The sequence below is a fragment of the Lytechinus pictus genome, chromosome 13 (genome assembly GCF_037042905.1).
Source record: "Lytechinus pictus isolate F3 Inbred chromosome 13, Lp3.0, whole genome shotgun sequence".
NCBI classification, from domain to species: Eukaryota; Metazoa; Echinodermata; class Echinoidea; order Temnopleuroida; family Toxopneustidae; genus Lytechinus; species Lytechinus pictus.
The window spans coordinates 24,404,784-24,416,226 of NC_087257.1; the positions used below are offsets into that span (position 1 = coordinate 24,404,784).

Sequence of the window (11,443 nt, forward strand, 5' to 3'; positions counted from 1 at the left end):
ATATGATAAAAGGAAAGAGAAATAATAGCAACATTTGCGAAGATTTTATCCTATTCATACCATGCCCATCCAAGGATATTCATTGTCGCTCAGTGGCCATCAATTTCTTGAACAAAAAAAGTTGTTTTTGTATTTGGTGCAGATTGGCCTAATAATTCCATTTGTATCGCAATTTGCTAGTTATAGTCTTTGTGTTTGAGGAATGTGTGGTATTTTGCCATTAACTTCTGCCTGAACTGAGGTAATGTTGCCAAATGATGTTTTGCAATAGTCTGACGCAAGTGGGATTTTGTTCCAATTAGAGTGTTTTCTGTTGCTGTGGACATAATCGTCACCTGCATTTTATTCTTTTTTTATTTGACATTCAGCTAAAGGATATGTGTCATTAGTTGGTCACGTTCTTTCACACTTTTGGAAGTACTGTGCATTGAGGATGTAGCAAAAACAATTCCATAACATTGGTTGAAAATAAAGTATTAAAAAAATTAGTTAAGAATGGGGATACAAGGGGAGAGTAATGGAAGAGAGAGGTATTGGCAGACTAATAAAAGAAAATGAAAAAAAGTATCGTCTGGTTTGTTTTGGAGACTCATAAATCTACACGTATATCTTAACAAAATGTAGAAAATTAGATAGTGGAATCAGGGGCACTTATAGATAAAACTTATAAGGAGAATCTGCTAAATAGGAGAAGAGAAGGGAGAATATTGAGAATGATACTGTGATGCAGGAGAGAGTGAGCTCAAGGAGGGGAAAAAAGAGTAAAATGAGAAATAATACAACAAACTTGAGGGAATTCAAGGACCTTGACATCAATGTCAACTTTCGGATCATGGCGAGTTTTGAAAAATGGCTTTTGGCAAACATGGCGACAGCGAACGCTTATTGGGGGCATAATGTTTTCAACTTGACAGACTCAAGTGCATGGGACGTTGAGGATATTCCAGGGTAGATGATTTCCAACTTTCATTTGGAAGTTTGTCAGCTATAAATAAACGACAGATGGTCTGGGAATATCATGTTAAATGTTACCTTTCATGGGGGAACTGTTTTCTTTGGCTTCTTGGCACCTGGGGGTTGCTGTTTAAAGGGTTTTCTTGAGACTACTTGGTTCAGTGTTGCTGTGAAGGTTATCTCTGTTTACAAAAGTTTCCTGACTTTTCTCTGTTTCCTGACTTTTCTCTGTTTAATATAATGCTCCTACAATATTTTACAGTTTTAATCCACAAAGGAAATGACAATATTTCATATTCAGTGTAAATGACCTTTGTGTCTCAAACATTAATAGGTGCAGTTACATGTGCTTCATAAAGTTGCCTTTCTGATAACCTTGCCATCATATTGTATTCCCTGGTAATACTAGTGATCAATAGCCAGTCAAAAAACACTAACTGTGATCCCATAGTACCATTGAATGGCAAAATAAGTGACCAGAATTTGTATATGATGTGGCCTAAATTACTTGGAGTACAATGTAAATTTATGTCAGGAACAAGAATTCTAATGCTGATTGAATAATTTTCAAGTCCCTTCACTTGTTATTTAATATTGTTTATTCAGATGAATTGTGTCTTACAAGATTAAGAGCTCTTTACCCTAGAAAGTCTGGAATTTTTTTTGTGTGTAAACTGTGAATGTAGGCATACAAACGGTAAGTTACTGAACCACTCATCTTTCGTCTTTAATCTCATTACAGCCTCAGAATATATTACTAACATCCAAAGAGACCAGTGAGAGTGACATCAAACTAATAGACTTTGGAATTGCACGCTACCTCAACAACGGAGAAGAGATACGGGACATTCAGGGCACCCCTGACTATGTTGGTAAGTGGTTCCTTCAAACTTGACTCTGGCATCAAGTATCATCGCAGTTAGGCCCAAGTCATTATGTTTCTTTGCAACATATAGTAGTCCCATGTGTAGACTTTCATGCTAGTAGATACTTTCAGTTTCAGTTTTATGTGATATCCTATTGTATTTCTTTGAAAACACTGATTTCTTCATCAATATACTGAATTTTTCATCAAAATACTGATATTCAGCTTTGGAAATACAGAAATGTTCTTGTTCAGGTTGGCAGCTCTGCACCAACAAAACTGACCCCAACCAATCAAAACTATTTAAAATTATATCTTAAACTTAAAGGATGGTTTAGAGTCTGTTACTTATCAAACAGTCAGTATTCATAATCAACCTTCCTTTCTTTTCCCCTACAGCTCCCGAGATCCTTAACTATGAACCCATCACGCTGTCTACCGACATGTGGAGCATCGGTGTCCTGACCTATGTCATGCTCACAGGGATCTCACCCTTCGCTGGAGACACCAAGCAAGAGACCTTCCTCAACATCTCCCAGCTCAACATGGAGTTTGCTGAGGAGGACTTCAGCAGCCACTCCCCAGAGGCCAGGGACTTCATCCAGAGTCTCTGCGTCATTGATGCGGAGTAAGTGTGTTGACAAGTGACTGTTTCATATAGACTTACAGCTTGGGGAAAATCTGCCATTATTGTAACTACCATGGAAACCTTGATTGTGATTGGCTGCTCAGCCCTGTTACCATGGTAATTGCCATAATGACAAAGTAATAATCGTTGTAGGTCTTTATGAAACAAGCCCCCAGGCAGGGTAAATCACCAAGGGCTAAAATGACTACCGAATAGAACCAATCACTCTTGAGGCTTAATATCATTCCTAAGAGCGATTTTGCTTTTAGGAACCAATTCTCTCAGGTACTAGGGATCTGTATGAGCCTTGAATGGCTATTCAGGCCAAGAGAGATCTGAATCTTTTACAACTAGTCATAATTGGACACTGTATTTTTATCTGACCCAACTGATGTTGAGGATATATATTCTGAAATCAAAATACCAATCAAAGCATCAGAAATACAGTGAACGTATTTTTGTTTGAATACTTGAATTCTTTGATGACAAACCTTCATGTTTGAGTGTTTCCATGGTGGGAGCAATCAACAGTACATGTACACTTTTAGTGTGGTGCACATTACAATGGTGGTGCAGCACACCATCACTTAATGAATTGTGTTGGTGCCCAAGTTTATCAACCAAGTCAAGTCCACCAGTATTGACAATACTGCACGACGATCCAGTGTGCGTCATATTTATTGAGAATATCACTTGATTATGTTCTGATTGCAGGAAACGCCTGACTGCAAAAGAGTGCCTTGATCATCCCTGGATCCAGAAATTCAGCAACGTGCCTGTCACCCGGGAGCTTGATGCCAATGAGAATGTGACGCAGCAAGACACCGAAGTCTCTCCCCTCACCATCAGCGTGGTCATCCAGAACAACGATGACAACGATATCCTCAAGAAGAAGGAGATGGATGATGAGAACGACAACTACCTGGAAAGCAGAACCGAAGATCACATCTCACTAAAGGAGGAGAAACCTCAGAATGACGTAGTCCAGGATTCTGAAGACAGTTCAGATGCCACATGCAGAGTTGGTGCGAATGAGTCCACTCCAGATATGGACATTCACATGGATATTGAAAACAAAGACACAGACACTCATGAGGACCACTCAAAGATTCAGGAAGAGGTCCAGGTTTTATCTCAGTATTCAAATGGCATCAAGGTTTTAGACCATGAACTTGTAGAGAGGCGGGAATATCCTCTTGTCTCGCAACCAAGGCAAGTAGTCATCGAGAGTCGAGAGGACTCTCCTGCAGTTCCTGTGCAGATGGAAAGTGGCGTTCTTGGGGATACAAAGTGCAGGAGCTGCAACAGGTTGCACCCAGAATCACAAAGTGCCTCTGATAGGAGTAGGTCACCGTCATCCAGCCCCATGGGTACGCGGCGGACCCTCTGCCCAAGCAAGGAGAACTTTCCCAAAGAAATCCGAGAACCCAAGAGGTTCTGCCTTGAAGTGGTACCTCAACAACCTGGTCAAGTTGTCTGTTGATCAATTCAGCATCCCAGAACAATCCAACATATTTATTCTAGATATTGCTTTTTACCTTCGTTCTAAAGTCATTTTTTCCACTAAACAATCATTTGGGAGCATGTTAGTGTAGGGAACAGTTTTACATTCTTGGCGTTGATAGAGGTTTCATTTCAAATCATCTTCGGGATGTTTATAATCATTGAATTTTAGTGTAATCATAATGATAAAGATTTAATGCGAATGTGTACAATATGATATTATTCAAATTCATGACAGTGCTGAGCACTTGGTAATTAAAAATTATGGTACCAAAGTAAGAATGTACATGTACTTGAAGAAGTTGTTTAGTCTTGTTGATTCAAGGCTGTTGTAATCTAATAGCTTGCTGTATGCAGAGATTAGTTCTGTGTAAATTCATGTTACATCTAAAGCTTCCAACCTAAGCAACATAAGTGAAAGGGTGCTATATGTATTCTATGTGTAAGTATTAAGAATAACTATGCATTTTTTTAAAATACAATTCATCATGATTCCATTTGGTGTGCAGACCAAAATAAAAGATTTGTCTTCGCAGAGGAAATGGGAGATAAGAAATGTGCTTTTGATGTTGCATGCTTGGTGATATTGTGTAGAATATATTTACAGCATGTCTTACCACATACGAGCGATTCCATAAGATAAACATGTACACGTGGATGCGAGACAACTAGCTTTTTGTACCATTGAATGAAATTGCTTTGTTCCTAATTCAGAAATAATGATAATAATAATTATTATAACATTTATAAGGCACTTAAATGGAGATGTTTCTAAGCACTCAATTTTCTGATTATTAATTGATTACCGGGATTATAAGAACAAAAGTGTAATCAATAAAACCAATAAATATATTTTACCAAATTTTAGATTAAACAAATACAAGAACAAAATGAAACAAAGGTTTGCTTCTCAATATAGACCAACCAACCCATAACTGATATCAAGCTAGTGGAAATATCTAGATATTGGGAAGATGGGTCTTTAGCATAATAGGAACAAATGGAGGAGAAAATTAAATAAGTTTGATCTCTTAATTATTTTGTCTTTTTTTTGTATTCTATATTAAATTGCATAGAATATGTCATTTTGAACCTAAAAAGGACCAAAACTCATGAACTCCGAAGAGAATCAATGAATGGGGGAAAAGAATTAATCTTATTTCTTCCAGAATTTCACTTTTATGATCATGGAATGGACCAACTTCAAAACTAGCATTATGATAATTTTTGTTGTCGTCCTCTTAACTTAAACTTAATCCCAGCAACTCAATTAGGGTCTCAGGAAACCCTGAAAATTTGATACTCAGATTTCAACATACTGCTTCTATTCTACTGTTTTTGAAGTATATATATATATATTATCATTTATTTATATTCATGACTGAGTTTCTTCGTTGTCTTGGTTATATATTCTGACAATGTCCTGATGTTTATTTATATTTTAGATTTTAATTGTTTCTTTTATTGTGCGTGATATTATATCTTCATGATTTTGTTTAGGCCTTTGTTGCTTTTGTTGACAGTAAAGTTCTCAAATAGGGAAGTTGTGTTGTTTATGAGGAGGTTGTAACACAATTGGAGTTGCTACCTTCTTGTACTCATTGAAAATGTCTTCTGTTTTTTATATGAAACTCTGTGTCGTCTGTGAGGAACCAACCCCTCATCATGTTGTAAAGGAACCAAGTTGCAATTCATAAAAGAATACATTTTCTTAATATTGTTAGTTATCAATTATATGTTGTAAACAGTTGACGTCCCATCTGCCATTTGACATACATGTAGTAGGTCTTTATATGTATGTTTAGTTGAAAGAATGGGAGCTCAAGAGGGAATATTACATGTAGGTTTTGTTTTGTAACAATGTTCTATTTGAACTGTACTTTTTTGTTGTCGTTTTCCATGTTATGACAATTCTTTTTCCAATGATTATCTCTTTATCTTTTGTTTGTTTTTGGTTTTGAAAGTCAGGAGTTTTGTATTCATAGATGAAGCAGGGCATTTTAGACATTTGTTGAACATCATTATGCTAATTATAAATTCAGTGATGCACACTATATATACATTTACACACTTTAATGAATTATCACTCAAAAAGTACATCACCAGTGACTGTAGACACTTCAATTGTCCCTAAAAAGAACCATATGTGTTTTTAGCAGTGTCATTTACATTTGAACATTTTGAATGTAGTATTGTCAATTGCATTTGGAGTGGCAGATGTCTCTAATGAGTCTGTCTGTTATAATTGAAAAGAAAAAAATTAGTGCTAGCAACATTGCAGAACTTCATGAATAACTTTTTGCAAAGGGAATCCCTTGATCCTCTTTTAAAACAGATTGAAGAAAAAAATCTAAACCACACTGAAGAATTGTAGCTGTATGTTTTCATTATTTGTTTTCTTTTCAAAGTTCAGAACATCAGTTGCAGTTCTGAGGATGATCACAAGTTATTTTACGATCCACTTTTGGCTTTTCACCATAAAACTGTTATTGTTAAAAAAATGTACTGAATGTGAAATTTCAAGGGAAGATAAAACATACATCGATATTTATATTCATACACCTGATAGAATTTACTCCAAATGATGATTCATTTGATTTATTGTTACTGCTCAATCTTGTTTACATTATCACTCCAATGTTGTCATTCTTGGTCTTAGAGGGTTACTTTCTTTAATAGTTTATTGTCTCAAATTTTCTCCATTGTGACTATACTCCTTGTTGGAATGTTATGATTTATTTTTGTTTACACGATGTGCTCCTATTGTAGTCCTTAAATGCCTCATGTTGGGTAATACTGCCAAAAAGTCAAAGTTCAGTTGTATAGTAGCAATGTATTTGTAAGTAGTATATTATAAAAGAACACTTTCTCAAAGGTTACACTAAAATAGTTTCAGAAAACCGTATATCAATAATTCAGATGGTTGTTGAAAGCTACACATATTCTTTTATTTATTGGTTATTAGCAGATTTTCTCATCAATATTAATACCCAGTTTGATATGGCTTACTCCAAACTATCAGTTACAGGTGTAAGATTGGGTTGCGCGATTCCCCGAACCCATCAGGATTATCAGATGGTTTGAAGTAAACCTTTGATAATTAGTTTTATTAAAGAGCGCCCTCACTTGAGTTTTCTTTAGAAGGATGTCTTTAGAAATATTTGGGAAAATTAGTAAAATAGAATATTAGGAGATACATACATGCATAAATGAATAATTCAGTTACTAGAAAATACCTGTATCTTTTCTATAGTTGAGAAACATTAGGATGTTGACCACTATTAATATTTAATTCATTTAGTTCAGTTTTCAAATGTTAGTGTTGACGGTCTTTTCCTTCCCTTTTTTTATGAGTACGCCATTCAAGATGTCTGATGTATTACTTTATCTTTGTGACCACATGTTTTTTAGAGTATTCCTGTATATGCCTATGTATATTTTGTGTTCTCAAAGTTTTTATTTATGCGTGATACTCGTAAGTGAAGGGAGATAGTATTATTATATTTATCTGTAAGATCTGTTAGTCATATTTTGCATCATATTTCGTTTTCTCTGATCAGATTGTCACTCATCCCTGATAGAGGTATATCTCAAACCATGGTCTAATTTTTACAGTTTTCTCATGTGCAGACAGGGCCCTGTAACATACAGAGATACAATCAATATTTACAATCAATTGTAACCCTTTGTACGTGGTTTGCCATATAATTACACTTTGATTATTTGTACAATTGATTTTATCTTTTATGTTTCCGGGCCCGGTGTAACATAAGGAGATACCATTTATATTGACAAATGATCACAACTTTTTGTATGTGGTTTTCAATAGACTTTACATTTCATGCTTGATTATAGAATTAATTGCATTTTAGTGTAACAGAGCCCAGAAGTGACACGCCTCTCGTCTCATTGCATTATTAGAGTTAAATTAATCCTCTATACAGAATATGACCCTTTTATGCTACTTTTTAGGTTTGATTCAAGAAGAAAATCATCTAAGTTGAGAGAATGTAATATTGCTGTCACGGTTATGTCTGATCAAACTGTCTTTTATCCAGTATGTCCACTGTTTGTATTTGGGTCATGATTCACTAACGGTTAAAATCAGTTTCTAGAGGTTGTATACCAATCAAATATCTGAAAATGTTGTCTTATTCCTCACTTAAAATTGATTACAGCTGTTGGTGATTCACCCCTTTGAGAAGCTACCAATATGTTTGGTAATAGCTTTTTTATGTTATTATAATTTACAAAACAGTATTCATGTCTCTTTTAGAATTGACAGCTTGTAGTATTTTGAGATGTTCCATTGGTGCTGATATGCTGGGAGATTGGTTTTGGATATTGTCTTGAGGGGAAAATTCATGAACTCTAAGATTTGCATTTTTCTTGTTGACAAAAAGAAAATGTTACAGAATTTGGTACCCTTTAAAGATGAGAGTTTTTCTCTGGCCTAGAATTTAAACTGTGTTGGAAGCTTGTCTTGAAATGATTGTGTTGATAGGTTAAGTATGAAGGAACCTATGGGTATGCCGAAGGGTTATGCAGTCACCGACATAAGAAATGACTTGTAGATTCTGCCGGAAGTCAACTGCATCACTCTTAGAAAGGAATATACATAAGTTTTCAGCCTGAAAATTTGTGTCAATTCCTTTAATTCTAGTAGTTCTTCGGAGGACACCGGGTGGTTGTTTCATGAAGATGTTTGTAAGTTACGAACAACTCTACGCTCGACTGGTGATACCTTCTTGTGCTATAAATAAATGAATGAGAATCAGGTAAGTACCCAAGAAGGTATCACCAGTCGTTCGTAAAGTCATTCGTAACTTGCGAACAGCTTTATGAAACGCCAACCTGGGCAGAGGACATTTGATGTGTGAGCCTTTTGTGGTGGAACTGTGTCGATGATATTCCTCCAAAATGAAAATATAAGTTTATCTAATCTTCCAACCATTTGAGAATTATTCATTGCAATGAAGTGAATGTTGAGGATTATGCAAACACTTCAGATGTTCAACTCATTTCAGAAAACATTGGTTTGTGAGATAACTCTGAGAAATTATGCAACAGCTGTCTGTAAATATTACTATGTCACTTCCATGAAGTAGGCCTGTTACCGTGATGAAGGAATAATCTTGGATGTTACCTTGCATGGTCGAGACTTAATGATTCTCACAAGATTGTTTTAACCGTATTGCTTGCAGTCTGAGAGTATGTCAGTGAAGGGATTTGATTTGAATTTTCGTGGCAGAGAAAAAAAAGAAATATACAAATAAATCAGTTAGCTGTGATGCACCATGATTGCGATTCCAAGATTATTTATTATTTAGGAGTATGACATACGTGAAAGTGAGTGATAACTTGAGGGAAGGAAAGGAGATCGAGAAGGAGACAAAGGAGAGATTGAAATGGGGATAAAAGGAGAAGAGAATGAGAAGAAAGGGGAAGCAACTTTTAAGAGAGGGGAAAGTAGATAGAAGACAGAAAGGGGAGAGAGAGATGATGGGGGGGGGGTGAAGGTAGAGAGAAAATAGGAGGGTGAGGGAATTAGAGATAATATAAAACTATGTAGGAATAATGTTGAGAGTGAGAAATTATGATTATTATGGTGGTGATGATGATGGTGGTGGTGGCGGTAATAATGATGGTGGTGATGATGATGGTGATGAAGATGATGATGATGATGATGGTGGTGGTGATGTGATGATGGTGGTGGTGATGATGAAGATGGTGGTGGTGGTAATGATGATGGTGGTGATGATGGTGGTGGTGATGGTGATGAAGATGATGATGACGACGACGATGATGGAGGTTGTGGTGATGTGATGATGATGTTGATGATGGTGATGAAGATGATGATTATGATAGTGATGGGGAGGATGACAATTACGATGATGGACTTGATGATAACTCATGTTGATAACAATGATGGTGATGGTGAAGATATAATGTTGGAAATGATGATCTGTTAACTTTCCTGCTCTCCATAGGTAATGTTCAAATATTGATGTACCATCAAAGCTTTAAGGGTTGAAGGGTAATTAGACAGGAAAGGGTACCCATTATTTAAGGTGGGGTTTTTTGGGGGAATGTGTCTTTTGTATAAGACGAAGGGTAAAAATATAAAATATTAGGTATAAAAAGTAGATTTTTAATATCACACCAAACCTTTACTCTAGGGGTTGTATTCTTTTTAGGGAGAAGACTTAATTCTAGAATTCGTCTTAGCAAAGATTGTATTAAAATAGGTTGGAGAAGAGGGTGAGGAAGAGAGTAAAAAAGAAGAAAATTTGAAGAAAAAAATATGTAATTTACTCTTATCATTTGTGACTGGTCGTATGAGAGACTCCTTTTTTCACAGTGCAAAGTAACTTTGAATAGCCCTTTTGTAGGCTATCCTTTTGTAGGCTATGCAAATGAATACGAGGCTGTGAAGGTTGTAAATCTTGACGTTAGTTATCATTGGACTCTTAAACCTGTCCACCAAAAAATGTGGAGAATGTACCGGTAATCTTCAAAGTCATTCCAATTAGTTTATGGAACAAGTAAGTGGAACAGGTAAGATATCAACGAAATGCTTACGTTTTCTTCTTTCTCATCAAGGTTATTAATTCATATGATTTCATTATGAAAACTTTTGATCTGCAGCCCTTTTATCTATAGGACTTTCCCGTCGTCACGATATATTGAACGGTGATGGCGCTCTTGATCTTTAATGATCGGGTTGGATGTACCGTCTTCATCGCCCACTCGCTCGTTCGGTTCTGCCTTTTTCTCGGAAAGCCTGATGTGTTAAAAAAAGAAAGTTATAATGTGTTCGTGAGTGAAAGACTACTAATAAGCTGTTATTGTTAGAGTACCACCCCCCCCCCCCAAAGGAAAAAAAACGGATGAAAATGTCGTGATGTGAACGTGATATAACTCAGCTCGCAATAAAAAGAAGCAGAAACACCTTAATACAGACTTCACATTCCTATGTTCATATCAGAGGTAGATAGCATAATGTACAGAAGAATCTATATGGAGGGGAACATGGATTTGAAATGAGGAGAGAGAGAGAGAGAGATCGGCAGAGAAAGGGGGATATGTGAAACTTGTCTGGGAAGTTGCCAATAATGGTTATTTATCCCATGGATCTTGACTTCAGAGAGAAAACGTGCGTCTATAAAATGGTTATATTCCTATGGAAGAACCACGACCTCCTACCATGAATGTATGATCGTTTGCCCCTATTGAACTAAAGATGGCGCCCCTTTCCAGCGCTATCCACAATGGTTGCTTATGATAATTACACCAATTATTTCATGTCACTTCACTCTGTGCATAATCCCGCTTTAGACATGGTAGAGATAGGCAGATGTATTACAAACCCATTAGCGTGATCAGTCCGTGTAAATAAAATTTGAATATAATTAGAAAGACGGATCAAAAATCCTTTTATCCATCTTCTTCGCTACTAGAATGATTGACAAGATTAATTTCGTTCGGAGTTC

At 36.1% G+C, this 11,443-nt stretch overlaps 1 protein-coding gene across 1 annotated transcript; it reads left to right on the forward strand.

Moving 5' to 3' along the window:
• Window positions 1-865: 865 nt before the first annotated feature.
• On the forward strand, window positions 866-9,251 carry LOC129274284 (death-associated protein kinase 2-like). Its single transcript, XM_064108277.1, has 4 exons — window positions 866-948; window positions 1,681-1,826; window positions 2,219-2,447; window positions 3,162-9,251. The coding sequence occupies exons 1-4, from the start codon at window positions 866-868 to the stop codon at window positions 3,928-3,930; spliced, it is 1,227 nt and encodes a 408-aa protein (XP_063964347.1). The 3' UTR covers window positions 3,931-9,251.
• Window positions 9,252-11,443: the final 2,192 nt, after the last annotated feature.

Coding starts and splice junctions, on each gene's coding strand:
- LOC129274284 (XM_064108277.1), top strand. CDS start 866: ATGGCGACAGCGAACGCTTATTGGGGGCATAATGTTTTCAACTTGACA. Junction 949..1,680: donor GACGTTGAGGATATTCCAGG/GTAGATGATTTC, acceptor TCATCTTTCGTC/TTTAATCTCATTACAGCCTC. Junction 2,448..3,161: donor CTCTGCGTCATTGATGCGGA/GTAAGTGTGTTG, acceptor TTCTGATTGCAG/GAAACGCCTGACTGCAAAAG.